The 18275-nt window shown below is 39.5% G+C and overlaps 1 protein-coding gene across 1 annotated transcript; it reads right to left on the bottom strand.

Annotated features, from left to right (window-relative positions):
* Positions 1 to 374: 374 nt before the first annotated feature.
* Positions 375 to 3214, bottom strand: LOC123425614 (phenylalanine ammonia-lyase-like). The gene has a single exon (XM_045109309.1). The coding sequence runs from the start codon at positions 2779 to 2781 to the stop codon at positions 658 to 660; it is 2124 nt and encodes a 707-aa protein (XP_044965244.1). The 5' UTR covers positions 2782 to 3214; the 3' UTR covers positions 375 to 657.
* Positions 3215 to 18275: the final 15061 nt, after the last annotated feature.

Here is an 18275-nt window from a genome sequence, read left to right as displayed (position 1 = left end):
AGATGATGGCCCTCGTGTTGAGCAGCTGAATGAAGGACCTCCTCAACATATCTACTTTAGTTTTGGAGTTCTCCATGTTAGTATGACCTTGCTGTTCACGGGCAACCAATATGACATAATCTACCCATAGATCTCCCATGCAGAAATTTAACAGATTTTTGTCTTCCAGAAATTTAACAGATTTTTTGCTAGGTTATGCAATGATTGAAGCAGCTAGGCGTGTACTAGATTGTTTACTCTGTTGGCACATACTGCTGGTACCAATGGATTGATCAGTTGCCTTATAAGGATAAGAAAACATTGATCTGGTAAGTTTCTTGTGTCTATTGTTGTTTCGTTCTGGTTCTTTCTACTACTTCTGGCAATATTGCTTGTGCCTGAACATGTATGATAATCTAATTGTTCGATGACTTGCAATGCAATGTGGTACATCAATGTACTTGTTGATACAGCTCTGGCTTCTTTGGATTCATTTCAACAACTTGAACATTTGTCATGAAAATTTATACCCTTTCACTTACATAAGCAGAAGCTCTAGCTCCGGAAGAACGTTAATGCATCAGCTCTTTAGAAGAGGAAAAATAAAATAAAATAAAAGAACAGTATTATCAGTTTTCAGAATTAGTGAAGCACGGCATCTTCTCTTCATCTCATTGATTAGCTGATAGGGAGGGGCTCGCCGTTCCACTCCTTGAGGCACTCCAGCAGCGCATCGATGTGCTTACCCTGGTTCATGGCAACGAACACTTTGTCCACCTCCTCGCCGGGTGACCGAGTCTTCTCTCCGGTCAAGTACACCGTGCCCAGCTCCTCGCGCACAAACCGGTACAGAGGGTATGACCGGCAGTCTACGATACGGTTTGGTTCTGCGGCGGTGCCATTCTCCACTGCACCTCTAGCAGCCTCAACCTCCTGAGGTAGTGTAGCACAGAGCTCCTGCTCGAATTTGGCAACCTTGCCAAACACCGAGGTTTCCACGTTGCGCTCAGCCTCACCATTGGCCAGGGCGTGCTCCACCAGCACCGCACGCATCTTCTTCATGAGAGGGTAGTTGGCGCTGCAAGGGTCGTCTGCATACGCAAACACTGCCTCGCGGTCGATTGTCTGGAGCAGGTCCTTCTCACAAAAACGAGCGTTGTGGAGGCCACCCATGTCATTTGTGATTAGGGTCTTCCTAGCCACTCTTGTGACACAACTTTTGACTGCGTTCTTGACATTCTCCTCGAGGTGGCGCAGGTCGATGGCTTGGCAGAGCGCAACCAAAAACGTAGAGGACATGAGCTTCAGAATGTCGATGGCCTCAGCGGTCTTCCGGGCCGAGATTAATCCAAGGGAGTTAACGTCTTGGTTGTGTTGCTCCGCACTCTGGACGTGGTTGGTCACAGGGTTGCCCAAGAATTGAAGCTCCGAGCAGTATGATGCCATGGCGATCTCGGCACCCTTGAAGCCATAGTCCAGGCTTGGGTTGCGACCACCAGAGAGGTTGGAGGGCAAGCCATTGTTGTAGAAGTCGTTCACTAGCTCCGAGAATTGGGCAAACATGAGCTTGCCAATTGCAGCAATGGCAAGCCTCGTGTTGTCCATGGACACACCGATGGGCGTGCCCTGAAAGTTGCCACCATGGATTGCCTTCCCACGAGACACGTCAATGAGTGGGTTGTCATTGACAGAGTTGATCTCGCGCTCGATCGACTTCGTCGCTGCACGGATGACCTCAATTTGTGGCCCAAGCCATTGCGGCGATGTGCGAAGAGCATATCTGTCTTGCTTTGGCTTCATCAATGGGTCGAGCTCACCAAGTTTCTTCGCGAGCATCATGTAGGAGCTGCCCTCCAGGATGTGCTCCATGATGGCCGCAGCCTCGATCTGTCCAGGATGGTGCTTCAACTTGTGTGTCAGGTGGTCGGTGTACTCTGGCTTGCCATTCATCACCTCGCAGAACACGGCTGACAAAACTTCAGCAAGGACACCAAGGATGTTGGCTTCAAAGAGAACAATGGACGCGAGCCCGGAGCCCACCGCCGTGCCATTAACCATAGCAAGGCCTTCCTTGGGCTGTAACTCAAAGAAGCCGTGTTGGATACCGGCAATCTTAAATGCCTCGGCAGCATTAACTTTTGTGCCATCGGGAGCAACAGCCACGGCATTTGGGCGGCCGGTGACAAGTCCCGCGATGTAGGAGAGCGGGACGAGATCACCGGAAGCCGTGATGGTGCCCCGGAGCGGCAGACACGGTGTCACGTTGGCATTGAGCAGCGTGGCGATGGTCTCGAGGATCTCAAAGCGGATGCCAGAGTAGCCTTGAAGAAGGGTGTTAACGCGGACAAGCATCGCCGCACGCGTGGTGGCCGCGGGCAGCACATGGCCGTCGCTGCCAGTGCCGAACGCACCGGCGTTAAGGAACCGGATGAGCTCCCTCTGCAGAGCGCCGCCCTCCTTGGTCCTCCGATGGGAGGTGGCGCCGAAACCGGTGGTGACACCGTAGCTGTCGGTGCCGTTTGCCATGCTGGTCATAACCCAGTCGCTGCTCTCCTTGACGCGGCCGCGAGCGGACTCGTCGAGCTCCACCCTTGTCTCGCCAGCCGCGGCCACAGCTGCGACCTGGGCTATGGTCAAGCTTGCGCCCTCCATGACCACCACCGGCTTGCGGTACTCCTCCACCATCTGCTTGACGGCATCCAGATGGCTCCCTGACAGCTCCTCCGCCGCCTTCCCCCAGTTGAGCGGGTCAGCACTCCGCGGCTTCGCCAAGCACAAACCGTCGTTGCCATTGGTTGCCATTGGTTCGATCGACACTTTGTCTTGAAGTCTCCTTGGAGCAGTTGTGAGAGAGGGGAGCTGGAGTACAGACTAGAGACTAGAGACTGGTGATGTTTACTGTGTTAGCTGGATTTTTGATGTGGCTATTGGCTGATGAATGTGTGGAGCAGCCGTAAGAGAGAAGAGCTCGTTGGAGCAGGAGAAGTGAGGGATGCTCTTCTTGGATGGAAATGGAGGAGAGGGAAGGATTTAAATAGGTAGCGCAACCACGGTGGGTGAGGAACTGGGAATTGGAGTGGACCGTGATTCGAATGGTGGTGTTGACCGCTGGAATTGGCCGGGTGAGCACGAAGGTGGGGTTGGTGGCCTCGTGCGTGCGGACTAGAAAGAAGACGAAGCTGCTGCGATAACGGGATACTATTTTACTATGTGCGGTGCCATGCGAGGTGAACGCACGAGGCGACGCTGCACGCGGTTGCTAGCGGATGGCGTTGGTCCCCGACTGCCATCTTCAGGTCGCAATGATCAAGTCTGTTAAGGAGACTTGGCGACGAGTTACAGCGTCCAGCCTGCAAACCAGCTAATTAGTGTTAGGATTTAAACTAATTATGTTAATTAGGGAATAATCCTCCCTGGTACAGAAACGCTTCGTGCGGTTCCTAGCCAACCGACGCGGCGGTTTTTCCCACGACCCCCACGAGCGGACGCATCCGTTCGTGGCGACGGTTCCGTGTGTATTTAATCTTCACAGATCATCAATGAAAGAGACAGTTCATTCTAAACACGTTATCAGCCCGTAACTCTACCGAGAGCAGAAAAAAGGCAAAACAACTCCGGCGAGAGTCGTCGGAAAAGAAGAAAGAAGGGAGGAAAGAAGAAGAAAACTTCGAGAAACAATCCAATGAAGGAGGAAATTTGTTTAGTGGACAGTGGTGCCTCTAACACAATTCTACGGGAGGTTAAATACTTCCAAAGTCTCAAAAAGAGTAAGGGAAGTGTTATGACAATTGGTGGTCATGACACGGTAATTGTTGGTTCTGGTCAAGCCACATTTACCCTCCCGAATGGTACAAAACTTGAAATCCAGGAGGCTTTATTGTATCCGGATTCAACTCGTACCCTGTTGAGTTTTAAGGATATCCGTATGAATGGCTACCACATTGAAACTCATGAAGACAATACAGTTGAAAGCCTACTCATAACTCAGCAGAAGGGATCCGACAAGGAAACCCTTGAGAGACTGCCTGCTCTATCTTCTGGACTGTATTACACATACATCAAGCCAGAGCAATATTTGGCATACAAAATAATTTTTCAGAATCTTGACAAGTTCAAGATATGGCATGATCGCCTGGGTCATCCTGGTGTGGGGATGATGAGAAAAATTATTGACGGTTCAATTGGACACAACATAACGGTTGCTAATTTCCCTAAATCCTCGGATTTCGTATGCACCGCATGTGCAACTGGGAAATTAATCACAAGACCTTCATATATGAAGATCAAGAATGAACCACTTAATTTTCTTGAACGCATTCAAGGAGATATATGTGGTCCAATTCAACCGTTATCGGGACCATTTAGATATTTTATGATGCTCATTGATGCATCAACAAGATGGTCTAATGTGTGTCTATTATCAACAAGGAACCATGCTTTTGCAAAGCTGATTGCTCAAATCATTAAACTGAGGGCAAATCATCCTGAACACGGGATAAAATCCATCAGAATGGATAATGCTGCTGAATTTAGTTCACGAGCATTCAATGATTACTGCCTAGCCTTGGGCATAACTGTGGAGCATTCTGTACCATATGTACACACACAAAATGGTCTTGCGAATCACTTATCAAGAGGGTCAAGTTGATAGCAAGACCACTCCTACAGAATTGTAATCTTCCAACTTCTTGTTGGGGACATGCGGTATTGCATGCCGCAGAGTTCATACAAATTCGACCAACTGCATATCATACGGCCTCCCCGTTGCAGTTAGTACGTGGAAATCAACCAAGTATTTCCCATCTTCGAAGATTCGGTTGCGCTATGTACGTACCGATATCACCACCTCAGCGTACATCGATGGGTCCACGTAGAAAAATGGGGATCTATGTGGGGTACAATTCTCCGTCGATCATAAAGTACCTGGAGCCTCTAACAGGGGATTTATTTACAGCCCGATACGCTGATTGCATCTTCGATGAGGACAATTTTCCGGCATTAGGGGGAGAAAAGAACCACAGAGAATGCCGGAAAATAGATTGGAATGTCAAAGGCGTTCAGTCCTTAGATCCACGTACGAATGAATCTGAACTGGAAGTTCAGAAGATTATTAATTTGCAAAATATTGCAAATAATCTGCCAGATGCATTTACTGACTATAAAGGTGTAACTAAATCCCATGTTCCCGCTATGAATGTTCCAGAGAGAGTTGAGATATCTCATAAGACCACTCAACCGCCCAAGAGGGGGAGAAAACTGGACAAAAAGGACAAGGCTTCTCAGAAGCGTCCGTGGGAAGTGAGGATCCCTCAAATAGTAAATGCAGGTCAACCGCGTGTTGATATTCAATCTAGTGTCGAAAGACACCTAAAGGATGTTACGCATCCAGAACCCAGCACAACTGTGCACACAAAATATTGGTACTGGGACATCGGTACACCTTGACTCGATTGTTGTGGAAAATCACAATGAGTCAGAAGGTATTGATGAGATTTCCATCAACTATGTTGAATCAAGAGAATCATTCAACAGAAAGACTACAATTGTCGACATATTTTTCGCCTCAAAGATTGCAGATGACCTGGCATTGGATCGTGAACCTAAGTCCATGGCAGAGTGTATGAAACGCTCAGACTGGTCCAATTGGAAGGTTGCAATAGAGAACGAATTGCGCTCGCTTGCTAAGAGAGGGGTATTTACTGCAGTAATACCTACTCCTCCTAATGTTTTCCCCGTGGGGGCAAAATGGGTTTTTGTTCGTAAAAGGAACGAAAACAATGAAGTGGTGAGATATAAAGCGAGGCTTGTAGCACAAGGGTTTACACAGAGACCCGGCATCGATTATGATGAAACATATTCTCCTGTGATGAGTGGAATCACGTACCGATACTTGATATCACTGGCAGTGCAAATGAATTTGTATATCCAATTGATGGATGTTGTGACTGCATATTTATATGGGTCACTTAAGACGGATATCTATATGAAAGTTACTGAGGGATTGAAGATTCCGGATCCAAAAGCTAACCGCAACATGTATTGCGTAAAGCTACTGAAGTCGTTATACGACTTGAAACAGTCAGGTAGAATGTGGTATAACCGACTAAGTGAGTTCCTTTTCGAGAAGGGTTACTCAAACAACAATGATTGCCCATGTGTGTTCATCAAGAAATCCACTGATGGATTTTGTATAATTCCTGTGTATGTTGATGACTTGAACATCATTGGAACTACACGTGAAATACATGAGGCAAGTAATCATCTCAAGACGGATTTTGAGATGAAAGATTTGGGTAAAACCAAATTTTGTCTTGGTTTGCAACTTGAACATTTTTCTTCAGGAATACTTATTCATCAGTCTGCTTACATCCAAAAGATACTGGAAAAGTTCAATATGGATAAAGCATACCCATCAAAAACACCTATGGTCGTCGGGTCGCTTGACAGAGACAAGGACCCATTTAGACCTAAGGGTGATGATGAAGAGATATTGGGACCAGAGTTTCCCTATCTCAGTGCCATTGGTGCACTAATGTATCTAGCAAACTGCACTAGACCTGATATATCATTTGAAGTTAATTTACTGGCTAGATACATCGCATCACCAACAAAAAGGCATTGGATTGGTGTGAAGAATATTTTCAGATATCTTCAAGGCACCAAAGATCTTGGTTTATTCTATCAGAAAAATCAAGAGAGAACCATGGTGGGGTATTGCGATGCTGGATACTTGTCAGATCCCCATGATGCCATATCGTAGACTGGTTTTGTCTTCTTACATGGAGGTACGACCTTCTCTTGGAAGTCAACAAAGCAAACCTTAGTGGCAACGTCCACTAATCATTCTAAGATAATTGCTTTGTTCGAAGCATCACGTGAATGTGTATGGCTTCGTAGAATGATGAACTTTGTCCAAAGTTCAAGTGGGATTGGTTCGGTAAAATCACCCACTGTTATCTACGAAGATAATGGTGCTTGCATTGCACAAATGCAAACGGGTTATATTAAGAGCAATATTACAAAGCATATTTCTCCTAAATTATTTTATCCCCATGATCTGCAAGAGAAGGGGGAGATAAGTATTTTGCAAACGAAGTCATGCGATAATCTCGCTGATCTATTTACTAAGTCTTTACCAAGTTCTTTATTCCATAAGTATGTAAATGGAATTGGTATGAGACGACTTCGAGACTTGCAAAATTCAGGGGGAGAAATCTCCTAGGATATAACCTGTTAAGATCATGAGATCTTTTGTATTGCACTATTTTCCTTTCTGAGTTTTTCACATGGTTTCTCATGAAAGGTTTTTAGTGAGGCAATATCAATGCAAGCATGGACGATATATATCATTTTCTCTTTATTTTTCCCACTGGGTTTTAGAAGGAGTTTTTCATCGCATATTGTATGTTTTCTTCTTAATTTTTCCCACAGGGTTTTGGAGGAGAATATTTCAAAGATGATCGGTCTCAAGGACAAGCGAGGATTAGGGGGAGTGTTAGGATTTAAACTAATTATGTTAATTAGGGAATAATCCTCCCTTGTACAGAAACGCTTCGTGCGGTTCCTAGCCAACCGACGCGGCGGTTTTTCCCACGACCCCCACGAGCGAACGCATCCGTTCGTGGCAACGGTTCTGTGTGTATTTAATCTTCACAGATCATCAATGAAAGAGACAGTTCATTCTAAACAATTAGCAGCAAACTTGTCCATCAATGTCCCACTCATTAGGTGTGTCCAAGTCCAACAAAAGTCTCGAATGATTAGGTATAGAGCCGAGCTTTGCGACTTGTGAATTTTTGGCAACATGGCCTTGACCGTGACCAGAGGGCGGCAAAGTTCACACAAGAGATGTCTGAACGAATTTGACTTATTCCAACATGTTAATTTTCTTGGTGGCCGTCCAAGTTGCCACTCGCAAGGATTCTCACATATGCGTACCCACGTGCTTAAGCGTTCTTTTTTTTTCATGTTATTTATTACGATTGTTTTTTTCCGGGTAATTGCTATCGTTATCAGCCATGCATCAGATGCTTAATTATGCGTTTAGCCGTCAGAACCACTCAAGGGCTAAAGTCTGCTACACTTGCTGCAATACGGGCGCCGAGGTGTAAATTGCAGCAAAAAATAAAAAAATAAAAAAATAAAAATTGCAGCATGTATGCGTACGCATATCAATAGCCAATGCACACACATGTGCATGTTTCGAGCCAAGTATGCCCGCATACACATATCAGCAGGCAGTGTACGGGCACATGCATATTCAAAGATTGTAATATTCCTGAAGATTAAAGTCCAAGACAAAATCATGACGAAGAAGAAAATCAAAAAAGAAGACAATGCCACCTTCATTGGCAGCCAAGACACGGTGTGCAAACCTCTCCAACATGCACTCAATACCCTAGAAAGAAGGGCTATAATGACTACAAAGCCTATAAAGCCTAGAAGGCCTAAAAACTAGGTGCATGATGGACAAGGAGAAAGAAGGAGGAAATAATAGAGGAGCCTTCTCCCGAAAGCCATCCAAGAGGTGCTCTCTTGCCTATAAAAGGAGGAGCCTTGCTGCGAAGAGAGACACCAGACGGAGAAGAGCCAGCCACAGATAGAGCACAGAGTTGCAACTCAGCTAGCAAGCTCTTTGCTCAAGTAGTAGTAGTAGTAGTAGTAGTACTTCCTCATCGTGTAATAAAGAGCTACAATATTTAGAGCATTTGTAAGCTCGCGAAGGTAGTTAGAAGGTAATTTCTTTATCCTTGTGTAAACCCTTCGGGGGTTCCCGAAAGGGAAAACCATATGTAAATTATGTTGTGGAAATGATGTAGTTTCGTGTTTTCACTTGGTATTTTATTTTTGAATTTATGGAACGAGTTCTTATGCTAGGGATCCTATAGGAGAAAACTCTGCCGGTAGTTCTCTGTGTAGCCTTTTATGGCATTTGAATGAGAACCTTATGGCCGTAGAGAAGTGTTCCCTTCGGGTGGAACTGCCTGGGAAGACGATAGGAATTTATTCCATAAATTTGCAACTAAAACATCAAGTGAACAAACTTAGCTACATCTGAAACAACATAATGATAAATATGGTGAGTACTGAGTAGGATATTACACCACTGCGTACACCTCAGTCGTCTTGTTGGCCTCGACAGCCCCTCAAAGATCCTGCAATATAAGCGAAATAATTTAAAAACACTTCGTATTAAAATAATATAAAATAAATAAATAACTTTGTATTTACTTTAATAACTCGTATACATAATCACGTATATCAACATTAAAACCTGAATTTGTAACTTAATATAGTTTAGATTAATTTTAATATTTTAAATATTCCGTATATTTGGTATCAAGTCCAGCGTTTTAAACATTGATAGGTTAAAGTATTTAAATTTAGAAGTTAGCGCAGGTAAGGTAATAAATACTAAAGAGAATATTAATATAAGGTGCAGAATAAATCCTTCTGAAGAGCATACCTGGCATACAACTCATAGCCAGCTAAATACAATTGTCGATTTGATATATAACTTTTACATATCTTGGGGGAAAAGACAAGATAATTTAGACCAAAAATTTGAGAGTTTATCCAAAGAATACCAAAAGCTTGCGGATAAATATTCTGGTCTGAACAATAAAATCGATCTCGCCTTACATAAGCTAGAAGAAGCAAAGGCCAGGCAGAACGTACTTTGCAAGAATAACGATTATATTAAAGAAGAAGTGTTGTCAATTGGTCGTTACCTAAGTAAAGGCAAAGACTCACTCCCTCGCACAGAAGCAAGACAAGATATACTCGATATAAAGAAGTTGCTGCAAGAAGTTAAAACTTTGATTGTCTCATAATTATATGACTGAATATAGCCAAGCATTAAACGAAGTAGCCAAATACTTGTCACCTCCTGTAGGATTTTCTGATCACGACTCACCAAAAGAAGACTCTAAAATTATAATAAGACAAAATAATACAATTCTTCAGCTATTAATTCAAGTTTTAGACAAGCTAAAAAGTGTCCAAAACAACAAAGAAATTGTGCTATCGTCATCTGGAATCGTAACATCATCAAGAAATATTAATTCAGAAAAATGGACATATCTAAAGGCTTCCTTAGAAGAGATAAAACCCTCCAGTTAGTAAGGCAAGACTCAAGACCACTCGCAATGAAGCATAGATTATCATGTAAAGCCGATGATATTGATAGTATTGAAGAAGTTATAGATATTCAGAGAGACCTCGAAAGATATCAAAAGGATACCCTAAGAAAAATAAAACCGCAACAGGTATATCACATGGGTATGTTTGAGAGTAAGAGCGGGTTATACCGAATATCAAGAGAAGTAGAACTAAGTGTGTTAACACACCCAGTTGATTTAAGAATAGTAAGCAAAAATATTGAAAATGAACTAAAATATTGTGGTTACAAATATATTCATCAAGGTATGTATATTATAGGAGTTAAAGGTATGACAAGAAAGAAATTAGGAGCAAAGGTGCTTATAACTCTATTAGACCGAAGGTGGGAATCAGTAGATAAAGCAGCATTAGGATTTTTAGAAGGAGACATGAATAAAAATAGGTTAATAACCTATATAGCTCCAGACCTAATGATGCCTGTAAAAGAATTTATTGAAAAAATGAGTTTTGGTTTCCAAACTAAGGGATATGAAGATTTTAAAGGAACAAATTTGTTAGTAAGCATAGAATTTTTAGGAAGGCTTACTAACAGAAGTAACTCTAGATATAGAGTTAATGTGAGCGATGTAATTGATAGTATGCAATCAAAGGGTATTAAATTTATGAATCCACTTAAAATTGGTTCTGAAGAAAGAGCGGGAGAAGAGTGGAAGATTGGTGAATTAATAGAGAAAAAAGAATTAAAGCAACCTGAAAACTATATAAGTTATCAAAATTGTGAAGGAAGTAGTAGCATTAGATTTATGAACTATAAATCGGCATCAATAGAAGACGCAGAATCCTTTATGTCAGATACAGAATCTATTGACGATAAGAATAAAGGTGTGACCGAATGCATGGAAAAAGCTAATTTAGATGATGAAATAATTCACTGGGAAAATAAGCTAAAGCATATAGATTGGGAATATAAAAATTCTATGACAAAAGATTGGCCTAAGATAAGAGAAAGAGAATTGTTTATAATTAGAGAAATTGCAAGGTTAAAAAAACTAAAAAATGAGAAATAGTTGGTAACTAGTGGTTCAATTATGCCAAATACATCATCAATTGAAAGGGGAGAACATGCTGGTAGTAATAATGATGCTATCACTAATAGAGATAAGAATATTGCTCAGGAAGAAGAAGTTGTTAGTGAAGAAGAGCAATGGGATATAAATAATAAGTTATTACTAGAAAGTTATGAAGAGGAAGAGGAATTAGTAAAAGATATGTGGTTAGAAGATGAAAATTATAATGATTGGGAGCAGATAGTGATTTTTATAACTCACTAGATGATGTGGGACTACAAAATTTAGACAATGCAATGGAAGCTATGGAAGTAGAAAGTAGTAATAAAAGAAGAAAGGGATATGGCGAGTCTTCGGTAAAAAGAGAAGGAGAGAGAGAGAGACCTACCAGATCAGCTGGACAATGGCCTCCAGAAAAGGATGATTATCAACCTACATATATCCCTGGACAATATAGATATATGGGTGCTAAAAGAAGAGATTTTGAAAAGCCAGTGCAATTTCAAAATTATAAGAATGATGGCGCTATTTTAAACCTAGCAGCTCATGACCCTATAGATTGGCCGAATATAATCAGCATATGGAAAGGTTTAATAGTTCAAAAATATATACAAAACCAGTATAATATAGGAACTAAGGTAGAAGATATGTTAACATATCTTGAAACATTTTTAGGAGAATCTGTAAAAGTTCTATGGGAACAATGGGTAGAGACATATCCTAATCAGTATGAAGAATTAAAAAGGGTCGGAAGTAACCCTAATAACTTTGCAAATGTTATTTCAAATATGATCATCGCAGAAGACCCGGAATTAGGATATACCTCACTACAAAACGAAAGGTTGAGAGAAATAGAAAAACTAACATTAACTAGCTGGAAAGGAATAAAAGAATTCTCTCAACATTATTTATATAATGCTACCACTGCGAAGCAAGGGTTTAATGTAGGTGTTGTAGAAAGATATTTTAATAAGTTGCCAGACCCTCTAGGATCTATAATATTTGAAGAATATAAAAAAGAAACAGGTGGAAACGTGGTAAATATATCTCAAGCCATAACATTTGTTTTTAAACAATTAAGAAAGGTATGTACAGGCATACAAGCCCAAAGGTCTATGAAGAAGTCAGATTACAATTTCTGCAATAACATTGTCCAAATACCGCTTACGTATGGAGAAGAAAGGCATCGGAAAAACAAATATTATAAACCACAAAGGAGAGATAATAGAAATTTTAGAACAAAGAAAAGATATTTCTTGAGAAGGTCCGATAATAGAGCCCCATTCTTGCATAAAAGAAATGTAAGAAGATATAATCCTAAGAAATCATATGATAAAACATGCAGGTGTTTCATATGTAACTCTCCCGATCACTTAAGTAGAACTTGCCCTAATAAAGACCAGAAAAGGTACTCTAGCAAATATGAGGAGCAAGAGAGAGTATTAATAGTAGATAGTGTTAATGAGAATATTTTGGTATGTGATGATGAAATAAAAGACGGCGAGTCAATATATTCAATCATAGAGACAGATGAAGTAGAAAATGAGACTCCAGAATATGAATCAAGCGATGATGAAATAGACCTAATTGATGAATTAGCCGGTTTAAAGATCGAAATGATGAATCAAGTAGATTGTGAACATGACTGGATTAAAGGAAAGGGGATTATAACATAAAATGTGCTTTCTGTATATATTATCCTAGCCAAGATAATAGATTCACATGTAGTTTATGCTTAAAGCAAGCATGTACCTCCTGTCTAAAAGTCAGTAATCAAAAATGGAGACAGGAAATAGAATGGGAGCCAGAAGAAAGAATATTATCCAGCAGGGTTAGAAACTTAGAAAATAGAATAAATAAGCTAGAAGCAGAATTAGAAAAGCTAAAGGATGAATTAGAAGATAATAAAGAGCAAGATAATAAGGTTGCAAAAATCACATAGATGAAAGAACAAATGATAACAATAAGGGATAAAAAAGGAGATAAATTAATACAATTAAAAGATGCAATAACTAGTTTTGGAAACAAATATATTGTTCGATTACCATTCAAAGAAGTGTTAGGGATAAGAATCCCAGTTAGAATAGTTCTAAAGCCAAACATTTTTTATAAAGTGTTAGCGCTACTAGATACGAGTTGCACAAAGAACATCATACATGATAAATATTTCATGAGATGTCCAGAAATAGTTGAAACTATAGATAATAATAAAGCTGAAGTATCTACCGATATGTCAGGAATAAAGAAAATCCACAACCAGTTAGCATATAATATTGAAGCATACATAAATGGCACGAAATATATAATAGATGAAATTACAATAAGAGATTTATCAGTAATAAATGATGACATGATAATAGGGTTAAGGTTTTTACAACAGTCTTTACAAACTACAATTATACATGAAGAAGGGGTTACATTTATCCCTTATCAAGATAATCTCCCATACATATCTGAAGTAAGAAAGCAAAGAAAAGCTTTGCAAAATGTAGAGATATCTAATTTGGATGGAGAATATAGTACAAGTCCAGAGGTAGCCCTTGAATTCTGTAAAGATGAAGAACTTAGTGAGACCATAGAAGAATATCATATAGAAAATACAAGTACAGAATGCATAGCATTACAATCATTTTCACCAAATTGGTATAGAGACATAAAATCCAAAAAAGATATAGATAAGATAGTGCAAAGATTAGAAAACATACAAATTATAGGGGAAATACCGATGAAACATTGGGAAAGGAACTCTATAGTTTGCAAAATAAATATTATAAATCCAGACTATATCATTAAGTCAGGGCCAATAGAAGCTACTCCTAAAGATATTGAAGAGTTCAAAATGCATATTGAAGAATTATTAAAATTAAAAGCAATTAGAGAAAGTAGAAGTCCTCATAGGTCTGCTGCTTTTATAGTGAGAAATCATGCTGAAGAGGTGAGAGGTAAATCCAGAATGGTAATTAACTTTAAAAGGCTTAATGATAATACGGTAGATGATGCATACAACATACCTAATAAACAGGAATGGATCAATAGAATACAAGGAAGCAAATTTTTCTCTAAATTTGACTTAAAAGCAGGGTTTTGGCAAGTGAAAATGGCCGAAGAATCCATTCCATGGACTGCCTTTACTTGTCCGCAAGGCCATTATGAATGGCTAGTAATGCCATTGGGTCTAAAGAATGCACCTGCACTATTTCAAAGGAAAATGCAAAATATATTTAATGAGAACCAAGCCTTTATATTAGTATACGTAGATGATTTGTTAGTATTCTCAAAAACATATAAAGAGCATATAGCCCATCTCGAAGTGTTCTTTCGCAAGGTAGAACAAAATGGGCTCATATTATCAAAAAAGAAGATGGAAATTTGTAAAGAAAGAATAAATTTCCTTGGTCATGAAATAGGAGAAGGAAAAATATATTTGCAAGAACACATTGCAAAGAAAATTTTAGAGTTTCCTGATAATATGAGTGATAAAAAAGTTCTACAACAATTCTTAGGAATTGTAAACTATGCAAGAAATTACATAGATAACCTAGCAAAGCTAGCCGGACCTTTATATGCTAAATTAAGAAAGAATGGTCAGAGATATTTTAATTCTAAAGATATAAAATTAGTAAAGGCCATCAAAGAAAAAGTCAAGAATTTAAAGCCCCTAGAATTGCCTCTAGAAGATAATTATTTTATTATTGAAACAGATGCATCTAAAGTAGGATGGGGTGCTATATTAAAACAAAAACCTAATAAATATTCGCCGAAAGCAGATGAAAAAATATGTAGATATGCTTCAGGAAGTTATAAGTTAAAAACGGTAAATAATATTGATAGAGAAATCCTTGCAGTTGTAAATGCAATAAATGCTTTTAGGTTATATCTAGGATTCAAAGAATTTACAGTGCGAACTGATTGTGAAGCCATATGTCGATATTATAATAAAAATAATAGTAAGAAAAGTTCAACCAGAAGATGGGTCTTATTTGAAGACACCATAGCTGGGAATGGTTATAAAGTTATTTTTGAGCATATTAAGGGAAAAGATAATACTTTACCTGACATATTTTCTCGTGCATCAAATTTGCAGAAATGAAGAAAGGATTATTCCCCACCAGGGACGAATGCTTCTTCTTTGGAGAGGAGAACAGGCTGAAGATATTTCAGCCAAATACCTTCAATTTCAAGCCAAAGGCCCATATCAAGCTTGATGAAATTCAGAGGTGCATACTGGACAATTTCTGGTTCCAATATACCAATAAGAGAGATGAAAAAGATATGTGCTATCAATTCTAAATAGCTTGGCAGAATATTTTAACCAAATGAATATGAAGGCGGCAAAACTAGAAAGGGCTGAAATGCAAAAAGGAGAAATATTATATGTTTTATTTGGCGGAAATAAACCCGGAATATATTTGACATGGGAAGATATCATGATAGAGAAACTAGATGCAAAACGAATGGGACAAGACTTAACATTCAAAAAATATGAAGGTATTGATGAGGCCTTGTTTTGGGCAAGAAAAATGATAGGGGAAAACTATTATATTGACCCCAAGGCTAAAGATTATATCCAGAAGAGAAAGAATGCAGATAACAATGCATCTAATATGCCAATATTTAAAATAACCAAGGGAGAATCATCAGGAAAGAATATAAAGGAAGAAGGTTCTCCAAAAAATTATACATATAAAGAATGCCTTCTGAAGGGCCTAGACCCATTGGATAGTGAATATATAGATCAAGAAATGGACAAAAGATTTGAAGAATTGTCAAAAATAATGAAGAAAGAATTAAAGGAAGAGATATTAGAAGAAATAAGGGTTGAAATGAAAATAATATTTGAAGATATAAAGAAAGAATGTGATACGAAGTATGATTTCCATCTCTTAGATGAGGATCGTATGGATATCGCCGGGCATGGGCAGCCACCTGAGTAAAACTCAACTTCAAATGTCCAAGACAAAATCATGACGAAGAAGAAAATCAAAAAAGAAGACAATGCCACCTCCATTGGCAGCCAAGACACGGTGTGCAAACCTCTCCAACATGCACTCAATACCCTAGAAAGAAGGGCTATAATGGCTACAAAGCCTATAAAGCCTAGAAGGCCTAAAAACTAGGTGCATGATGGACAAGGAGAAAGAAGGAGGAAATAATAGAGGAGCCTTCTCCCGGAAGCCATCCAAGAGGTGCTCTCTTGCCTATAAAAGGAGGAGCCTTGCTGCGAAGAGAGACACCAGACGGAGAAGAGCCAGCCACAGATAGAGCACAGAGTTGCAACTCAGCTAGCAAGCTCTTTGCTCAAGTAGTAGTAGTAGTAGTAGTAGTACTTCCTCATCGTGTAATAAAGAGCTACAATATTTAGAGCATTTGTAAGCTCGCGAAGGTAGTTAGAAGGTAATTTCTTTATCCTTGTGTAAACCCTTCGGGGGTTCCCGAAAGGGAAAACCATATGTAAATTATGTTGTGGAAATGATGTAGTTTCGTGTTTTCACTTGGTATTTTATTTTTGAATTTATGGAACGAGTTCTTATGCTAGGGATCCTATAGGAGAAAACTCTGCCGGTAGTTCTCTGTGTAGCCTTTTATGGCATTTGAATGAGAACCTTATGGCCGTAGAGAAGTGTTCCCTTCGGGTGGAACTGCCTGGGAAGACGATAGGAATTTATTCCATAAATTTGCAACTAAAACATCAAGTGAACAAACTTAGCTACATCTGAAACAACATAATGATAAATATGGTGAGTACTGAGTAGGATATTACACCACTGCGTACACCTCAGTCGTCTTGTTGGCCTCGACAGCCCCTCAAAGATCCTGCAATATAAGCGAAATAATTTAAAAACACTTCGTATTAAAATAATATAAAATAAATAAATAACTTTGTATTTACTTTAATAACTCGTATACGTAATCACGTATATCAACATTAAAACCTGAATTTGTAACTTAATATAGTTTAGACAACACGTGTTGTGTAATCGTTTTGCAAAAACCACTTATCAACTGATATGACTCTATTAAGTAAGATTATGATAGATGGGGCCTGCTGATGTGGCACAAAATTTTCACACGATTACCTTGTATGGTTATGTCGCACATGGCCCCATTTGTCGGTGTAACACTTCTCTCCTTAGCATTGCATCGAGCAGCTGGGGTGCAGTGAGGGAGTCTAGCTTCGATGACGAGCATCGATGCTTGTATGTCTTGGAGCAAACGGGGGAGAGGAAGAGGGGTTTTCCCCTATGGGCACTTGATGTGTTGGCCCCTCTCGACCTGCTCCAGACCGTCGATCTTTTGAATGTGAGGTCAAATCTTGCTCAACTTTCGCAAAAGGCCAGAACAACGAATTTGTTGGCTGGGGGTGAAGCAGGAGAGAACACAAGACGAGGATCATTAGGGTCCCATCTGCTCGTACTGCTTCATTTTCTTTCTTTGAGGTGACGGTCGGAACTGGGCATGGCATAGCTTTGAATCTATTTTTCATTTGCTTTCATCGATAAATAAGTGTCACAGCTATATCTTGCTTATAGCATGACGGATGACTGACTCACCTGACATTGTTATTGGATCAACTTGTTTTGATAGTTTTTTTTTTACAGTTTGCTTGGGGTTTGGTTCGAGACCTAAACAACAACAAAAAATACGGATTCGAACACGCGATGTGCCTCTAGTGGACATAGGTACCTTGCCAGTCGAGCTGCTTAGTGCATGTGCATGTGATGAATATGCAGCGTGAAGTATTTATAACTAAGTATTTCGGCAATTTCGAGTATTTTACTTTTTTTCTCAAATATTTCGTGAAAATTCTAATACCTTTTTTAAAATTCTGAACAAATTATTAAAAACCGAATAAGTTTTGGAAAAATTATGGCCAGTTATTGGATTTGTAAACAAAATTTAAAAACGGGTAGATTGTATGAATTTGTGAACAATTTTGAAAACAGGAACATTTATTATATTTTGAACAATTTTTTTCAAACATGAAAAAGTTTCAAAAATATGCAGGCATTTTTTTAATGTGCGACCAAATTCTAAAACGGCAATTTTTTTTTGATTAGTGAATCTTTTTTGAAAAAACGGAAATTTGCATCTGTGAACATTTTTTGA

The sequence above is a fragment of the Hordeum vulgare genome, chromosome 2H (assembly GCF_904849725.1).
Source record: "Hordeum vulgare subsp. vulgare chromosome 2H, MorexV3_pseudomolecules_assembly, whole genome shotgun sequence".
NCBI classification, from domain to species: Eukaryota; Viridiplantae; Streptophyta; class Magnoliopsida; order Poales; family Poaceae; genus Hordeum; species Hordeum vulgare.
This window is presented reverse-complemented; position numbering and strand designations above follow the sequence as displayed.

Bases quoted from the DNA above. Each gene is read 5' to 3' on its own strand.
- LOC123425614 (XM_045109309.1), bottom strand. From the start codon at position 2,781: ATGGCAACCAATGGCAACGACGGTTTGTGCTTGGCGAAGCCGCGGAGT.